Source organism: Otolemur garnettii, unplaced genomic scaffold (assembly GCF_000181295.1).
Source record: "Otolemur garnettii isolate 467f Iridium unplaced genomic scaffold, OtoGar3 scaffold00046, whole genome shotgun sequence".
In the NCBI taxonomy this organism is placed as follows: domain Eukaryota; kingdom Metazoa; phylum Chordata; class Mammalia; order Primates; family Galagidae; genus Otolemur; species Otolemur garnettii.
Genome location: NW_003852441.1, coordinates 9415835 through 9435224, shown reverse-complemented (window position 1 = coordinate 9435224; position 19390 = coordinate 9415835). Strand labels below are relative to the sequence as shown.

The 19390-nt window shown below is 48.9% G+C and overlaps 1 protein-coding gene across 1 annotated transcript in view; it reads right to left on the bottom strand.

Moving 5' to 3' along the window:
- Window positions 1-3842: 3842 nt before the first annotated feature.
- Window positions 3843-19390, bottom strand: part of GAS7 (growth arrest specific 7) — a 247750-nt gene continuing 232202 nt past the window's right edge. The window contains exons 9-14 of the mRNA XM_023513994.1: window positions 18465-18543; window positions 13100-13228; window positions 11656-11779; window positions 6198-6277; window positions 4728-4826; window positions 3843-4145 (exon numbers count right to left, since the gene is read on the bottom strand). Coding sequence (XP_023369762.1) covers window positions 4032-4145; window positions 4728-4826; window positions 6198-6277; window positions 11656-11779; window positions 13100-13228; window positions 18465-18543 — 625 coding nt within the window. The 3' untranslated portion in view covers window positions 3843-4031. The remainder of the gene's footprint in view (window positions 4146-4727; window positions 4827-6197; window positions 6278-11655; window positions 11780-13099; window positions 13229-18464; window positions 18544-19390) is intronic.

The following is a 19390-nucleotide window of genomic DNA, read 5'->3' as shown; positions in this document are numbered from 1 at the left end:
CTGGAGAAGCAGCAAGCCAGAGGTGGTTGTGCAAACAAGTTGAAGACACCCCCACCCTGGGCCCGAGGCCAGGGACTTCCAGGGCAAACTACTCATGTTAAAAATGAGGAAGCAGAGGGATACCCCCATGCAACAGAAGACTTCCCAGCAACGACAAAGGACAGATTGCAGACACACACGATGTCACGAGTGACTCAAAAGCGTTAAGCTGAGTAGAAAAAGGCAGACTCAAAAGGCTATACCAGAGTGACTCTGCTTATATGCTATTCCAGAAAAGGCAAAACTATAGGGTCCACAAACCAATCAGGACTGGCGGGTTTGGGGGGAAGTACTATGTTGACCTTGGTGGCAGCTACATGACTATGCATTTGCCAAAATTCACAGAACTGTGTATCTCCAAAGGGTAAGTTTTACTGTATGTCATTTGTACCTCAAAAAATCTGGGGATGAGGTGGCAGTGGTGAGCCTTATAGAGGCAGGAGGGATTATGGGGGTAAGATGATTTCCAGGCTGCTGATCTGTCCCCCACTTAACATTTATGAAGTGTTTTCCTCCCCTACATAATAACAAGCGTGTCTCTGGCCTCCTGCTTAAACTCTCCTTGTCAAAGCTACTCCCAAGCTGGAAGTAAATTCACCTACACAAGCCAAGGTCTTTGATGTCCTCTGAATTTTATGGCTCGTATTTCCAAGAAGGGACTTTTGCACACATCCACTAATCTAGTAATTGATTGGTTTTTCACAAAGGGTCTAGAAAACAAACCCCTGGTTTGTGAATTAGCACATGTTTGCTCAGCCGTTAATCAGCCCTGACAGGCAGAGAAGGGCCTCCCGCTGCAGAGTCTCCTTGGTCAACAGGGCACTGAGTGGAGGGAGGACAAAGGCCCAAAGCGGTCCCATTGCCACGTGACTGACCCAGCCTGTGCACTGCAGACTTCATCTAAAGCACAAGAAAAAGTAGAAGGTAACTGACTCTTCCTGACGCTTGTTGTAGCACCCAACTCACTTTCAACACTGTTTTTCTTAAGAGGTTTTTTTTTGTTTTGTTCTGTTTTAATCAGGCTTCCACAAATAAAGCTCATCCATCAGCCTCTCCCAGGTGGGGACAGGTAGAAGGGACTGACTTGTTCTCAGAAGGAGAACAATGGATCACGTTCTCAATAATGGCCCAGACCAGCCAACTCTGAATGAAGGGAACCAAATCCTCTCCTAACCTAAGCACCAACATATAAACAAAAGCAAAATAACCACCCCCCAGATAGTGTACTCGCTCCTCCAAAGTGCACTTTTTGATTTTCTCAACTTCATCTTCATCTTGATTTCATGGGATGGGCTCAGGGGAGACTGTTAACAGGAACAGGGGTTCCAACCCTGCTTGTAATTCACTTTCATTTCTGGGCACTTGTTGACTGTCTTTGGGCTTCACCCTTCCTATGTGAAAAGTGAGGAGAGTTATTCACAATAAATAACTCTGAAAATGGCATTGGACATGGGCTTTGCAGGACTGGTGACCAGGTGATTAAAATCTTCTTGGTGTCTACGTCCCAACCACTAGGCAGATGCCTCATGGCGTAATTTATAGTTAAAGGGTCCCAGTGGGTTAAGTGTGGAAAGGTGCAATGTTCTTCTTCTCTAGAAGTATCTAAACATCACCCTGGAGGATAGAAGAGATGGGGAGGGGCCCTGATTCACAACAACAGCTCTGCCTCTCAGTACAATGCCTGGCTCATCAGAGCAAATGAATGAGTGAACACAGATCAACCAGGACCACAGACAGCATGGCTGAGAACGGGAGTTTGGCAGAGAGCAGCTGTCTGTGAATGCCAAGGTCACTGGGCTGCAAGGCCCCTGGGGAAAAGACAATTCTACACAAAACAAGAGGTCATGGGCTTCTCTGGGGACAGGGCCAGAGCTCAAACTCAGATTAGATTTTAGCACACTGCTTGGCCTTAAAACGCTTGATGAATGTATAACGGAGGGAAGAATACAAGAAAAGAAGTATGTGAAGAGGCTGAAGGGTAGGAGGAGAGGGGATGAGAAGGAAAGAATGGCCTCAGGAAATGGACTGGCTCAGACTGGGTCAACTTGGGCTACTACAAGAAGAGGCAAGAGAGCTCCTCACGCCCCGGCCCCGAAGAACACTCTGGCATCCTCAGACTGCAATGGACACCAAGTCAGTGAGCCACACTGCACTCAAAGCATCTGTTCTAACAAGGCTATCAGCTTCGCATATTTGAAAATCATCCACAACTTGTTTACTAGTCCACAAGGCAATTACCCCTAGCACCCGGTTTTAATAAAGAAACCAAGAAATAATATTCTAAAATTGGTAGCTGGTGTCATGGCCCAACCCCGCATCCAGAAGGAGTGGTTCTCCAGCCACAGACAGATCCCACCAGGTGCCCTGATGCTGGTGAAGGCCACACTGGCCTTTTGGTTGGGAAATTTCAGTAAGAGAAAAGTGACAAAGTTTGTTTTAGTGCATCTTTCTAATATCAACTCTAAGAAAGCAATCCTGACTTAGGAAAGAAGTGCCAAAAGATCCAAGATTAAGAAGTCACCAGTTACAGTAAACCCGAGAGAAAGGCCAGTGAGTTGTGCTTGTAGAATTCTTCCCTTACAGATGTGGGGGTCAAATCCAGAGTAATGGGAATGACTGAGAAAGATGGACTCCCAGGTAGTGAGATGTGGCTACTACCCGTCCGTGGCTGGCTCTTCTCCCAGCCCCTCTAGACTGACATGACGAAGAACCTGTCTGCTATGATACACAGAGGGGAGAGTGATGAGCTGGATCCAACAGCATGTTGAAAGCTTCCCAAGTCACACTTGAACTAGGTTTTTCCGAGAATCAGAAGATGGAAAGAGGGGAAGGAGGTGTTGGTACCAAGTGAGGGCTTGTGTAGGGTTCTGGAATGTGCTGAAGGAGCTGGACAACCTATTGAGCCATGAGAGAGCCTGTAAAGCCTGTCCAGTGCCCACCAGTGAGAGAAAGACTTATAAGGGACAGTGGTCCTGACCCCACCGTGTACAGGCAGGTGGAGCCACCTGGGAGTCCACAAAGCCTGGCCTTGAACTATCTCCCATATGGGACTGATCCAGCCCCATTAAGAGCCCTTGGTGGGCGGCCTGGCAGAGGAGACCCCAGCTGGCCTTCTTGCCTGCCTGGCCTCTAAGACCAGGTTCATTTCCAACCCTTAGGACAAGGTGGATGGAGTCTTGATCGCTAAGAACTTTAGGCAGCTTCCTCTAATGATACTGAAAAAGGGCAGCGGAGCGGGGGGGGAGGGGGGAGTGCGGGCTTCCCTGGGAAAGCAGTGGAGGAAGGGGTGGGTTGGGATTTCCAGAGACTTTACAGACAAGGCCTGATCTGATAGGAGACATGACTCGACGTTCCAACTTGGGGCTGATTTGCCAAATGAGGTAGTTCCATCCTGACCTCTCCAGGCAGGGCTGGTCTGGGAAGACAGGAGCCAGGCCTTCCTCCCAAGACCCCTGGTGATGGGATGCGGATGAGCAAAGCCAGGTGTGGCTCCCAGGATGAATGGGGCAGGTAAGGAGGGAGGGCTGCAAAGGACTCTGGGTGCGGCTGCGAGCTGACCAGTGCCTTCCTGATGCGAGGCATGGAGATGGAGACCTCCCTCCCCTGACCCTGTAAAGCCCTGCAGACAAGGGAGCCAGTTGGAGCAAGGTGGGGCTTCCAGGGACACAGGTATGTGATGGCGACCCCTACAGTTTGTTCTCAGGGTGCAAGCAGAGCATGGGAGATGGGGGGCTTCGGCCTCAGAGACAAGGGAGGGCTGTGGGTCCGTCTTCTTGCCCAGGGAACGTTGGGGACCCCCCCCACCTCCAGCTATGCTGTCAAGGTCGCCTTTCTGGAATCACCAGCTCTTTCCCCTTGCCTCAGTGGCCCAGGAGAGTGGGTGGGGGACAGCTCCACTAAGCAGCAGGCCCCACGGCGGGAGCTGCCACTTCCTCTCTGTGGGACCCCCAGCCCCTCTTCTGGGCAGGACCCCCCAGGGCCACCGGGCACATCTAGATCTCCATGTCCACGGGGCGGATGTTGCCTGTTTTGTGCTCCCTGACCCACAGCTCCCTGTCTTTAGCTGGGTCCACTTTTCGAAGCAGTTGGTCCACAGGCTCGACCGTCTGCAGAGGACAGAGAAGAGGTTACATTGTCAGAGGTGGCGGCTGAGCTGAAGCCAGGTTGCCCTCTCCTTAGCGCCTCTCAGAGCAGCCTCTGTAGAGGGTTCCGGCCCCAGGGGAGGCCCATTGGAGGGACAGAGCATGCAGAGGCCTGTGATAGCAGGCAGCCCATAACTTGTGCCGGCTCAGCCTCTCACCCCACAGACCCCAGGCCTGAGTGGGAGGGCAGGTGGGCCTGTGAGGCTTATAGTCTCTGTCCTCTTCCTCTGATTGTCCTAGTCTCTGTCCTCTTCCTCTGATTGTCCCCATGTTTATCACCAGAGAACAGGACGAAGGGAATTTTAGCTTTAGGTATTATGACTATTTCTAGAAGTTGGTCTGTTTTGCTTAAGAAATAAAATATGGATTTGCATGGAGGTCCAGGGCAACCCTGACGAACTTGTCTCAAGAGGTTGCCCATGGGCTAAAGCACCTGCCCACTGCCCACACACACATTCGCAGTGGCTGCTTAAGCTGCCATGGCATAGTACCAGTTGCTGTCCCTGGCCCGTGCTGCCCAGGGGCCCCGCTGCGCCGGCCACTCACGCTTTGGTTGAACATGTCTGTCTCGTGCCGCAGCTGGGTGTACTGGCACAGATGCTGCCGGATCATCTCCACTCGTTCCACCTCCAGCCGTTCCAGCTCCTGCCAAGGAAGGAAGGGGCAGAGACCTCTGAGCCTGGTTCCTCAACTTGGGGATCTTCCCAGCAAGGAGACCCTAGACCAGTCTGCACATAAAACACAAGTCACTAGCTGCCTCTTAACAAGTCCCATCTGATGCCTAGAGGTCTGGTGAGGAACCTGCCTGGTATCTGGGGTGAGTGTGAAGCTGGTGACAGCAGAGCTGCAGCTTTATTTCCTGAAAGCCTGCTCTTCTAGGCAGCGTGCTGAGGACTCACTACATGTGATATTCAAGCATCCTCATTATAGCTTCAAAAGAGCTTCTGCTGTTATACCCCTTCTGTAAGCAAAGGTACTGATGCCTAGAGAGGCGATGAGAATTGTCCGAAGCAACACAGAGTTATGGAAAGGGCGGGATTTAAATCAGGGTCTGCTGGGGTCTTACTCATCACTGTGCACCAATTCGGTCCCAGCCGTGTACCCTGATATAGAGGGATAGGGAAGAGGCCAGGCCAGGGGAGGCAGAGAGGGCTGGGGTGGGGGGGCAATCATTGTCAAAGGGAAGAGTGAAAGGGCTCGTCCTTTGGTGTCTAGATGGCTCCGTGTCTTTGCAACTTAGGGGATCAGGCTATTACTCTGTGCACAACTAGGTCACCCCCCAGGTGATTAACCAGAAAGGGGGGTCAAGCAGGGGGGCTTAATTAGGAGATTAACCAGGAGGAAAACAAGGTCACTGTGTCTGGTGGGGGCCTCTAATCTGCTCTGGTGGGCTGACGTCTGGGCAGGCCGTCTTTGGACAGTGGGAGATTCCAAATAGTACTCACTGTGTCCCATCTGACCAACAGCCCAAACACCAGCCACAAGACACTGTCCCACTCAGGCGGGTACTGACTAACAAGCAGATGAAGTTCCATTCCAGGAAACACTCAGGAAGGCATCATGGGCTCTGCTGCCCAGCCCCCATACCCTTGGTCAGAGGCCTCCCTGCCCCCTGCCTCCCCACAGCTCCCTGACACTGTTCACACAACTTGCAAAGACCTTGCAAGGATTTGCAACTCTTCATGTGTGGAGTGTCGGGTCCTTCTTCCTATAGCTCAGCTATTTGTCTTAAGGGCCACTGTCTGCTCAGTTGGGAGGATGTCCTCAGTTGATCCTGATCTCTCAGGGGATAGCCCAAAAAGAATACAGCTAGACCCAACCCTTACCCATGTTTGTACAGCTAGAAAGTGTACTGCAGGGATTTGAATACACTTATACTGGACAGAATGAGGTCTTGACCCCAACACTGAATGGATCTAATGATCCCCAGGGTCACCCAACTTCATCACCCCTCAGGTCTGCCACCACCTGTACCAGGCCCCTATACCATCTTGCCCACTGTCCCTGGTCACTTACCAGTGTGGTGGTCACCATCTCCTCAAACCACTTGGACTGGGCCTGATTGTAGAGGTCCACACAGCGCATGAGGTCATCTCCTGGGAAAAGACAGCAGTTACCATCACACTCCATCCTGTCCTCACCATGGCTATCCCTCCCCACTTGTGCTCCATGGCCATTCCCTCTTCTTCCCTTGGGATATGGTGGCCACTGGAAAGTTTGAGGTGGTAGTAGGAAGAAGGGAAAAGCAGAGTGAAGGGAGGGAGGTAGGAAAGAAGGAAGGTAGGAAAAGAGGGAGGAAGGGAGGGAGGAAGGAAGGAAGAGAGGGATGGAGGGAGGGAGGGAGGTAGGAAGGGAGGGAGGGAGAAAGGGAGGAAGGAAAGGAAGGCAGGCAGGCAGGCTGGCCAGCAAAGTAAGAGACCAGCTTCAGGGTGTCCACCTGAACTTGACCCTGGATATGAAGAATACAGGATGGGAGTTCTCACTGTGGGTGTGTGGGGGGTGTATTCCTAGGACCTCCAATCCTATCATGAGCTCAAGAAACTCTTTCTTCTGTAAAGATGACCATTTTATTTTACATTGGTGAGTCCAGATTGGCTAAAACACGTGTCACAAGCAACTGAGTACTGATAAGACTTCAGGAAGAGAAATCTGCAAGACACATCCATGTGTTTGCACACTTGTGTCCACACAACAGAACGTCACTTGGAAACACAAAATAACGTGTCTGATGGCTTACAGCCCATTCATCTTTGCCATCACAGTGTGAAACACGGAGAGCAGTTATCTTCAGAAGCAGAGAGGGTGAGGGGCAGGAATTAGTTGTTCTATAGAATTTGATTTCAACAGAGAAAGATCTAAGGAAAACATAACTATTAAATCCTTACATCTAGTACATTTTTTCTGTTGTCAGAGGTATGTTACATTTTGTAATCTGAAAGGAAACAAACTGCAATGTAACTGCAAACATTCCTAAGTGTCCCAGCGCCTGGGAACCTCAGTACACGACACACAGCCTGTGGACCAGTAGTACTAGTTCCCCTGGGGCCACTTGAAAGTGCAAACCCCACCCCACGATGTACCCAAGACCCACAGGATCAGGAACTGTGTTTTCCCAAGCACTTTGTTGAGGGGACACACGTCAGGGCTGGAGAGGCACCGCGCTGGGGCGTGGCTCCATCTAAATGTGGCTTCCTGATCTTCACAGGGCCCCAGCCAGAGGAAAGCATCATGATCTTTGCTCATGATGGGAAAAGCTCACAAGCCCATCCCAAAGCTAACCGACTTATAGGTCAGTTCTATCGGTCATTCTAGTAGCTCCAGAAGTCAAATTCTAGAGTAGAATCTAGTAATTCGAGTAGATTCAAAATTACTCCTATAACATCATTGGTGCTCACGTGTATTCTGATAGGAAAGTGAAAAAAATGGGGAGAAATGTACACAGACCCAAATTCTAGCTCAGTATACCAGCTCCCCCATCCTTGCTAGCCACACCACTAGCTGCACCACACACGGGGATGTGAGGCTGCCTTGCCACAAGTGCTGAGCCTTGTTGTCCAAACAAGGGATTTATTCACTTTGTTCTTGGTCCAAGGCCAAGAGGCCCTGAATTGGAGTGCAGAACCTGGATACTGCCCTGCAAACGCATTTCCACCGAGAACACACCCCTGACGGAGGATGTCAGCATGTTGCCTTATAAATGCAGACGTGCAAGTCCCAGAGCCCTATTCATCAATCCCAATTTCCAGAACATGCTTCAGGAACTTCCACAGCATCAGGAAACAGAGCAGGCAAAGATGGTGTGTCTCCTCTCCATGGAAGCCCATGGGTTTGAAATTGGACCCTTTGGAATAGCACCAGTTAAGAATATGGATTCTGGGACCAGAATGTGTGAGTGTCATCTTAATTCCACTATTTATTTATTAGATATGTGATCTTGGACGAGTCATTTAACCTGCCTGTGCCTTAGTTTCTCCACCCATAAAATAAGGCTAACGATTGTGCCATCACATAATCATAAAAAATGCAGATGCCGATATACATAAAGTGCTTAGATCAGGGACTGGTGCAGAGAGCAAAATATCAATGTATGCTATGGGGACAAGGACAATGAACTGAAGGAAAACCTCAGAGGATCCAGATGCCCTTCCTTCCAGCAACCTTGAGAAGATAAGTAAGAAGGAGGAAAGAGAACAGGGAGAAAGAACCGCTGGCATTTTTCTGAGTAATAGGCTGTCCAGCAAAATGGTAACAAGCAGAGTCTTTGGACAAGAAGAGACTGGATTCTGGCTTTGCCACTGTGGGCCTTAGGAGAGTTTCTCATCCTCCCTGCCATCAGTCTCCTCACTGGTAAAAGGATAAAAACACCTCTCTTTACAAGAGCATGTGCAGATCAAAAAAGACAACACTAAGTCTAAAGCATGTAGCTTGGTGCCTGGCACACATTAAGGGCTCAGAAAAGGTGACATTTACACGCATAGTGGTTAGGCCTAAGGACTAGTTGCTTTTATCACAAAATCATTCCAAATTATAGGAATAAAAGACCATATCATCTGATAACAATGCAATAAAACTAGAAAAAAATAGCAAGATTAGGAAGCAACGGTAACAAAGTCCTTGCTTGTAAAAATGTAAAGATATTCTTTGAAACCGCTCTTGGTGAATTCAAAGACGAACTCAACTCCAAATGGCCAAATACCTTGAAAACAGCAGAGATGAAAGCACTACAAAGAAGAATCTGTGGAATATGGTCAGAGCGCCGACGTAAGGAAAGAAACCCAGGGAATTAAAAGAAAAATCTTGCACAAGGGGGCGGTGCCTGTGGCTCAGTAGGTAGGGTGCCAGCCCCATATACTGAGGGTGGCAGGTTCCAACCCAGCCCCAGCCAAACTGCAACAAAAAAATAGTTGGGCATTGTAGCGGGCGCCTGCAGTCCCAGCTGCTCAGGAGGCTGAGGCAAGAGAATCACCTTACGCCCAGGAGTTGGAGGTTGCTGTGAGCTGTGTGACGTCATGACACTCTATTAAGGGCAATAGAGTGAGACTCTGTCTCTACAAAACAACAAACAAACAAACAAACCCAAAAAAACATTCTTGATAAGACAGTCTCAAAACCTAAACTCCACAAGAGAAAAGACTGAGGCTGGGCACAGTGGCTCATGTGTAATCCCAGGACTCTGGGAGGCCAAGGCAGGTGGATCGCTTGATCTCACAGGTTCTAGACCAGCCTGAGCAAGAGCAAGACCCGGTCCCTAAAAATAGCTGGGTGTTGTGGTGGGTGCCTATAGTACCACCTACTTGGGAGGCTGAGCCAAGAGAATAGCTTGAGCCTAAGAGTTTGAGGCTGCTGTGAGCTATGACAGTAGGGCCCTCTACCGAGGGTGACAAAGTGAGACTGTCTCCAAAAAAAAAAAAAGACTGCTGAACAGAAGAATAGCAGAAGGGTTAACTCCTTAATGTATAAAGAGTCCAGGCTCGGTACCTGTGGCTCAAGTGGCTAGGGCACCAGTCACATACACCTAGGGGGCGGGTTCGAATCCAGCCCAGGCCCACCAAACAACAAGGATGGCTGCAACCAAAAAATAGTCAGGCGTTGTGACAGGTGCCTGTGGTCCCAGCTACTTGGGAGGCTGAGGCAAGAGACTCTCTTGAGCCCAGAAGTTGAAGGTTGCTGTGAGCTGTGATGTCACAGCACTCTATCCAAGGGGACAGCTTGAGGATCTGTCTCAAAAAAAAAAAAAAATGTATAAAGAGTCCACAGTCAGCCACTCAGCAAGAAAATGGAGACTGGATATGAGGTAATCAGTTCATAGAGAAAAGGTAAAAAATGATTCATGTTTTTGAAATGCTCATGGAGAAATGCAAATTAAAAACAAAATACATTATTTGTGAAGAGACACCAGTGACTTTACACAATACTGACAAGCATTTAGGCAAGAGGCACGCATAGTACCGTACTTTCTGGAAAGTAATCTGGAATATCCCTAAAAATGAACAAAATTCTTTGGACCTGCCATCTATGCTCTCTCTATGCAGATCTTGTTGTACACACACACACACACACACACAAAGATACAGTTCCCAGCATCACTGTTATTGGCAAACACTCTGAAACAATCTCAAAGTCCTAAAAATTGGCCTGGTGTGATGGCTCACATCTGTAATCCTAGCATTCTAGGAGGCTTAGGTGGGCGGATTGCTTGAGCTCAGGAGTTTGAGACCAGCCTGAGAAACAGGAAGACTCTATCTCTACTAAAAATAGAAAAACTAGCCAGGTGTCCTGGAGCACACCTGTAGTTCTAGCTACTTGGGAGACTGAGGCAAGAGGACTATTCAAGCCCAAGAGTTTGAGGTTGCTGTGAGTTATGATGCCACGGCGGGGGCAACAGAGTGAGGCTCTGTCTCAAAATAAATAAATAAATAAATAAATAACAAAAATGAAATAGAAGTCCTAAAAATCAATTAAAGGGATGATAAAATAAATTTGGGTAGAATCATACAACTAGACACCAGTCAACCATTAAAAAGTTTCATAGGCATGAATGGCTGCATAAACAGATTTATAAGTAATGAATCAGAGATATATTAATTAAAAAGGAAGCTCAGAAGGTAGAGTATATGATCTACCTTAAATACATTTAAATATACATATTATTTAAAAATTAAAACACTAGGCAGGAAGTGATGGTGATTATTTCTGGTGAATAACATTTTGTATTTTTGTGTGCTGACCAAAATATTCTTCCAGGTACCAAAGTTATTTCTGCAGTGTAACTTAGTTTTAAATAAGTTAATACATTTGACAAATGTAAATATGCCTGTTTCTTTCCTAGGTAATACATATATTATGCCTTCTACTTATGGATCCAGGAATTTATTATTCCAGAGACAATACACATGTTTTACATGCACATGTCCTTGCATGTAGTCAAACTCATCTTTTAGAAATATCCCGTCTTCTACCTCCCCCTGTGTATTGGCTAATTTGTACCACTAGGTGGAAGCAGAAACCACCTTACTGGTGGGCTCTCTCCAAGAGACTCTAAAATCTGGTTCTTTAAATAAAATGTGGGCCTCTCTCCATCCTGGGGCAGGAGCCCAAACCTAGTGAGTGTCACTTCCTGCGGAGTTGGGGCAGCTTGTGTGGGGTGTGCATTTCTGTGGGCTTTGAGCAGAGACAGTGCTCTGAGCTTGCAAGGTATGGAAGAGTTTGTCCACCTCCTCGTCTGAGATCCAGGGTTTGGAGGTGGGGGTGGCAGGGAAGCTATCACTAGGGAGAGTGAGGAGTCCAGCCCCCACCATGGCCTGAAAACAGCTCGGCCTGCTCCCAGCCCTGGACCCCCAGGGTTATGTCATTGGGATCCCTAGGCAGACAGGAGAGAAGGTGGTCTGCAGTCTGGCAGAGGAGCCTCTCCGTCTCGGCCTCTGGCCCTGCCCTCTGTGCCGTGTGGCTCAGTGGGCGGATGCCCTGCACTCACCAGCCTGTGTGGACTTCCTCCGGGCCTTCTTGATGTCCTCCTCTGTCTTGTTGCTCAGCTTGATCTCCAGCTGCTGGGTCTTCATCTCCAGGTCTCTCTGCCGCTCCGTGAGAGCTTTCCGGGCCTGCGGTCCAACGACAGGACATGGAGATGCTGTTTGTAAAGCCCAGGGCTGGGGGCCTCACGGGACACATGGCCGGCCTCCCTTTTGTCTGCACGAGTTCCTCCTTTTCCCTGTTTGTGTGGATCATGTCACAGTGGCTCGGAAGGGCCAACCCTCCAGAGTGGTCCCACCCAGCCAGTGAGGGGCAATGCAGGGCTGCAACCCTGGTCTTGTGTCTCTTTCCATGACAGCTGGACTCAGCTTCTGTCTCTCTCTTAGACCGTTTTTTGTTGGAGCTTGTATGTGGTCTGGGGACACAGGCAGTGCTAAAATCTCAGCTTCTCAGGGTTGGAAGTGACCACAAAGGCCACGTGTGTCACCTCCCAGCAGTGCTTTACAGGCTGGCAGCATGAACTAGCCACTGTGGCCCCCTCACGCCCCACCCCTCCCATGCCTGCCTTTCCGCCTGGAGGAAATGCCTCCAGCAGGTCCACGGCCCTTTGGTGGGGGTAGCTGGCCACGTGCAGGGTAGTGCCCATGATGGCACCACCTCCTTCCCTCCAGAGCCTCCAGGTATGACCACCCATGGCTCTGTCCACTCTCTGAGCAGGATGGGGAACCACTGGACAACTGGGAATGGGATGATTTAGTCAGGAGAGAATCTACCAGGTAAGGCCTGGACACAGGGACCACATGAGGACCAGTAGCACATCGAGGCTCTGTGCCTACAAAAATACGGGTGTGTCTAGTCTTCTGTATTTAATATTTAAATATAAATATTATTTAAAAATCAAAATGCTAGGTAGGAAGTGATGGTGATTATTTCTGGTGAATAACATTTTGTATTTTTGTGTGCTGACCAAAACATTCTTCCTGGTACCAATGTTATTTTTGCAGCATAACTTAGTTTTAAATAAGTTAATACATTCAACAAATATAAATATGCCTGTTTCTTCCCTAGGTAATACATATATTATGCCTTCTACTTATGGATCCAGGAATTTATTATTCCAGAGGCAATACACATGTTTTACACGCACATGTCCTTGTAGGCAAACTTTAAATAAGTAATACATTCAACAAATTTAAATATGCCTGTGTTTTACACACACATATCCTTGCATGTAGGCAGCCCATGCTGCCCCCCAGGGCAGCTGCAGCCTCTCCTCACTCTGCTGGCCCTCTGGGTGGCCCTCCGAGTACCACAGGAAGACAGCTCCTACCTGCCTTTTGGATGGGTGGGGTTCTCAGGTAAGGGTGTGAGGCTCAGCCACCACCGCGCCCCACATGGGGACAAAGGCCCACCCTCCTCCAGCATCCTGGCCTGCCCAGGCCGCTCACCTTCTCCACCGCAGCGTAGCGGCTGGCGAGCTGCTTGCGGAGGTCGGCGATGTGGTGGTCACACTTCTTCAGGTCTTTCTTGAAGTTCTCACGAAAATTCATCAAGGGCTTCTCCACCTCAGTGTGAAGCTGCCGTGGACAGAGGAGAAGCACACTCAGGCCCCAGGGCCCTCACTGCCACCCCGTGGAGTGCGGGGGCACCCCCTTCCCCTGGCATGTGAGAGTGAGTCTGAGACGGTGGCCCAGCCTGATAGGGAGGCAGGACAAGAGGTCTCGGTTTGAGCAAGTCACCTTAGCTCACCAGGCCCCAGCCTGCCTATCTACCAATGAGTGGACAGAGCTTGCCAGACCCCACCTCCGCTAACTCCTTCCTCCTCTCAGCCTCCACAGCCACTACTTCTTTTTAATTTAAAATTTTTCCATTGTCTGTATTTACGGTGTACAACTTGAGGTTTTGCTATGCACACTCTGTGGGCTGTGTGAAGCAGCTAATCCACACACCCAGGACCTCACGTACCCACCTGGGCTCCACAGGTCCCTGCAGGGCTTTGCTTGTGCGCCTCTCTCCTTTAACTTTCCACACTGGGAGCTCTCTGGGGCAGACAGCTTGTCACCTATCTGTGTCCTGAGTCTCTTAGCTCACTGGGTTAGTTGGGGACACAGGCACACTCACCATCCCCACCAGAAGGGACCAACTGCCCTTGTATTCCAAGGGCCAAAGAGAGTTATACTTTGAGAGAGCTTGGTGACATCAGGTTTTCAAGCTTTTTCTCCTCTTTTATTCTTCCCTCTTTCCCACCCTTCTATTTTTTTTTTAAAAAGACATTTTCTTAAAACTTTTTTGGGGGGGGGTTGTGAGCACAGAATTTCTTTTATAAGAAAACATATTGATGTGCACCTGCTCTGGCCAAGGCCAGGCAAGCATGTCCCCCTGACTCGGTCTCGGCACCCCTTACCTTCAGCCTATGTCCCCTCCACTCATCCCAGGGGGGCCTCTGGGGAGCACAGCTCAACTACCCTGGACCAGCTCCCAACTCTTGCGATTCTGTGACTGCTCTCTTCCCTCTCCTCACCAGGTTTCTGCTACATTGTCTTTTTATCCTGGGACCACCAGGCTTTAGGTGTTCCTGTGCTAAACCAGTGGCCCACATAGGACTGTGAGCTCCAAGCAGGCTCCAATGTGGCTTGACCACTGCCATCCACAGTGTCCTCCCAAAGCTGGTGCAGGGTGGGTGCCCCCCTTCTCTGTTAGAGAAAATGACAAATTCTTCATTGCCGAACCCCTAGGTGACAAAAGGACAGCTTTGCTGTTGGATGATTAACAGAGAACGGGCCATCCCAACACACCCCTCTCCTCCTGGTATTAGCTGTAAATGTGTCTTATTATTTTAACCCCTAGAACTTTCCTTATGTAGGAAAACATCCCCATCTGGTGGCAATCTGTGGGATGTTACAGAAAACTTGAGAGCTCGTGAGAACAAAGCCCTTTCCATGAACACAGGTCAGGCATTTGTTGCCCCACAGGAGTCCAACTCAGCCGCCCTGGGACCCTGAGGCCAACACAGTAACCCTGGGGTCTTTCTAAGGACCTGGAAAGCAAGTGACCATCAGACTTAAATGTACCCAGGACCAAGCTGTAGGAGTTTTCAACAGTAAGGTTTTCTGGGCCCTAGTGTCAGGTTCTGTGGCTGAGGAAGGGCCCATGAACCTTCTAAGACGTCAAAGTCTTTCCCCAGATTCGAATGACATTCTGGAAATGTAATGCTGCCAGCTGTCAGAAATGATTCCGGCCCAAAGATGAAGATCTGTGGGTCTTCCATCTCTCTACCGATACTAAGTACTTTTTAAATACATAATTGTTTTCTTTAAAAAACAGAAAAAGAAGTTAGCTTGGTTAGCTTTTAAGATTCATTCTTAACTTTAAAGAATTTTGGGAGTCAGGAGTCCTTCCTGTAAGTGTGTCCCTGTTTCCCAATGTCCAGGCCACGGGTGTCACTCACTTTGCCTTTCTGAAACTCTCTGCCTCTTTTTTCTTTTCACCTCCCACATCAGGAGAGAATCAAAGAAATTTCAAGTTGGAAGGGATTTCAGAGACTGTCTAGTCGAGTGTTTTTTTAGACAGTGGGTGGCCAAGAGTTGTGAAATCAATTTAATGAGTCAGGACCAGCTTTTTGGTGAGAATAGACTGGACTTGAATAGGAAATATCAGAGTATGTTTTCAGTAGGAGGAAAAATACTGTTTCATGAAACATTCATTTCAGCTATATGTGTGAGTGCCCATCTGTATGTGGCCACGTGTAGGTGTGTTCTGAGTGCTGGTGTAAAATGTAGCTGTAGGTCACTGTCAAGTAAGTTTAAAGTTGCTGATCTAGTCTGAATTCTTCCTTCCACACTGGAAGAAATGGAACCCCAGAGGTGCTAAATGACTGATTTGCCCAAGGTCACGGAGCTTGTTAGTGAAACAGTGAGATAAAACTCCTGACTTCCTTGCCCCTAAAATTTGTTCTGACTGAACACACAATCTCTCCTGCAGGATGAGATTTCTTCCCAACAGAAGGAATTTTGCTCTTCTCCCTTCTTCAGCTGGAGCCAGGTATAACCTCCTTTGTATACAGAAACCTGTTTCTTTAGCAACCTGTTGCTATTAGCAATGGCTTGAGCTAGAAGACTAAAAAAGCCAGAAAAATTGCTGTAACGAAAATTGCATTTCTTAAAGAGTTTTTACCCCTGGTACAGAACATTCAGAGCAGAATTTCAATAAGCCTTTTGGAGCAGACATTAAAATGGGTTTTCAGCATATGGAGTTATATTATTCATGGCAGACAAATAAATCCTGGGAGCCTCTTTCGTCTCAAGGAATTTCCATAAAACCATGAGGCTGCTACTATGATTGCCCGGGGCCATGAGTGCTGACCGGCAAGCTGAAAACAGCAGAGGCTGCTGTGAGTGACTGTTCATAAGCCTCTCATCAGCTGAAAGGTGGAGTAAGTTTGCCTCCTGTCATGAACCCTGGCTTAAAATGTTCTGACCATTAGGTGGTGTGGGACCAGCCTGCACCACCCTGTTGGCATCCCCTGGGAGGACAAAGTGCCCCTCCAGAACAGGATTCTGTGTTTGCGATACCACCAGTCTGTTGATGAGTAAGGGCCACCAAAGAAAGGTCTGGGGAGCCGGTCTCTCAGTCCTCTCCTCTGCTTCCTTCATGGCTGAGTTTCCTTGGTTGGGTGACCACAGGCTGTGATTTCACCTCCCTGCTCCTTCTCATTGTGAAACGGACATTCTACCTTGCATGGTAGTTGGTAAAGCTGAGAGATGAGTTACGCCTTGCACATAACCATCCAGAATACTTATGTCACCACTGCCACATCAGAGAGTATGTTACCACCTGTTGAGTCTCTAAATAATTGAGAATCAGGGCTCCAGAATTCCAGGGGATCCAGCAGGTGACCTTTCAGAAGCTCACATCCTTGGCACCCAGACCCAACCCCTAAGCACCGGTGGCCTTGCTGTACATCTCGAATCAATGGAAGTTTCTGCCATGATGGAGAACAGAGCTATGAGGGGCTTTGGCGGGAGAAGGGAGATCTTGGGGGGATGCTCCTCATGATCTGTGGCTTAAAATAACACACTGTTTTATATGCAGCACAGGAAAGAGACCACCTCACGGAGCTCCCTTCCCTGCCAGGGCTTGAAGTAGCAATTTTCTTGTGAAGTGCTTGGTGTAATGAGGTCCGCGTGGCTTTGTTAGTGGGGAATTATCATCCACATCTGGTGTCTACTCAGTCTTGAGACATGGACATCCCTTAGGCATGGGGAGCAGTAAGAGCACCATCCCTCCTCCCACCCAGCTCCTGATGAGGCCCTCTTAGTCTCAGCTCTTCGAGTTGTTCATTCTGCCTTTCAGTGTGCAGGGCACCATTGTGGGCTGATGTCACTCTGTCTTCCAAGAGTTCATGCCATATAGAACCCCAAAGCAGGGAATTATAATGCACTGGGAACAGCTCTGAAAAAGGCATAGGACCAGCAAGTACTGAATGTGCAGAAGTTCTAGGAAGGAGCAATCGGCTTTGGGGGATGCTACTTCCAAATAATAAAGGACAGTATAAGCATTTTACCCTGCTGTGTGTGACTGGTGATGGTGGGAAGGCAGAGGGAGGAGAAGGGAGGCCAGGGTCACAGGGTGGCGCCACTCTCCAGGGCCTCCCTTCCTTTAAAAGGCAAGTATGCTGAATGGTAGCCCCACTGGTCATGCACACTTTAGTACGAATTATTTCACTGAGACAGTTTATTTTTCACCTAAAAAGTAGCTGAGAATCAGAGAGGGAGTTTGGAGATATGAGCTAAGGAGCAGGGGGGAGGAGTTCATCTGGCAACACAAAGAAATCTTGAGGGAAATAGACCTGAAAAGACTGAGGGGTGGGGAGGAAATAGTCAGAGGGCCTCCCTTAGTCACTATGTTATAAAATATTTATCAAGTATCTAATGATGTGTCAGGCACCATCCTGAGGATGGAGGGTACAGTGAAAATCCCTGTCCTCAAGCAAGTCCTGCTGCGTGTGATTCAGAGCCAAATGAAAGAAGGGTCATTTACTCATTGTTCTGAAATTCCACAGCAGCAAGTAAAACACCACCAAATCCCTTTGGCATAGTCTAATATCTCCCGACACCGAGAAGAGACAGAACACGCCAATTCCGTCCTCTGACAGCCTGGCGAAGAGGGAGGTTTTCATCACTCAAGGGTTCACCTGAGGAACTTGGGGGGTTCTACTCTCACTACATGAACATCCCCCAAAGGCTCCCAGGAGGTGACTGCTAAATTTTCACAATTCTTTTGTGCTGGTTGTTAAACACAGCCATTTCATTACAAACTAAGTTAGCTAGGCATGGTATTGTCCCAGCAACGCAGGGGGCTGAGGCGGGAGGATAACCAGAGCCCAGGAATTCAAGGCTGCAGTGATCATATCTTTGCGCTTTAGCCTGAGCTGACAGAATTTGTCACTCAGAGACCTTTCCCTAAAAAACTAAATAAATAAAACAAATTATATAAACTGACAATTAAATACATTATATTAAAAACAAAGGTAATAAATACTCAGCAATTCCCTAACTACATTTTACTGCCGTCCATGCTCTGGGTGGACGCTGGCGGTTGTTTAGACTGCAGTATCTGTTAAGAGTACTTTCTCCTGATGTGCTACTGTGTGTCTCTTTCCAGCTCTGTATTCAGTGACTTCAAGTTGGTGGCTTGAAATTTACACCAGGGAAAGTGGCAAATGTCACATGCCAGAGAGACCATTGCCAACTATCTCTCGGTACCCCACTGTGTAAGATCACACACACCAGGGAGGTTGCAGGGAGGGGTTACCTTGGCGGAGAACTTGAGGTGAACTTCTGCCTCATCTGCAAGGCTCTTCTTCACCTGGGCCCATGCTTCTCCCAGGGAGCTGCAATATGAAAGAGATGGTGACACTTGGAGTACCCCAGAGAGAGTTGCCCCAACCTTAGGTCAGCAGCCACAGCCCTCACCGAGGCTGGACGATGGGGAGGTCTATAACATCCGAGACTTTGGACTTGGATGAAACAGACGTTGGGCACAAGATAAACATGTGCTTCAACCCACAGGGCCAGATGAGCCACTGAAGCCAACCTGAGCTAACCTTACACCTGGAGCTAAGAGAATAGCTGAGCAGCTGGGGTAACGTCCAGGCCAGAGGCTCACAAGGACCAGGAGAAGTATAAGAAGCAGGTGGGGTGGGGTCCCAAAGCCTCAGCCACTATGAGGGTCTTGACACCTGGCAGATCACTGTCCCCAGAGCTTCAGCATCATCCCTCTCTGGCTTGCTGATGAGGGGTGCAAATGTCTGCTAACAAATTAAGGAGGAAAACGGATCCCTTTCCAGAGAGAAGCCCTGTTCAAACAGAAGGCGCTACACAGCCCTGATTACAGGGAGACCCCAGATGTTTGACCTCCACGAGAAGCTAAGCTGGATCACGTGGGTCTAGTGACCTCCTAGGACAGTCACAGCCTCAGGAGTGTACAATCGTGTCTAGTGCTGAGTCTCCAGCTCTGAGCCCTAATGCTGCCCACAGCTTACTAGGGATTGCCGAGACCTCTCTGAGAAACCACTTCTCCACTCCACAGAGAGGCTTCAAGTAGAAGAAATCTCCTGAGTCCCTAGGTCTATCAAAGGCGGGCTGGCGCTGCACTCCTCAGGACTTGGAACTCTTTATCCTCACTCACCCCCAAACAACACTCCTGCCTCCCTGCTCACCACCACTTCAGCCCAGCCA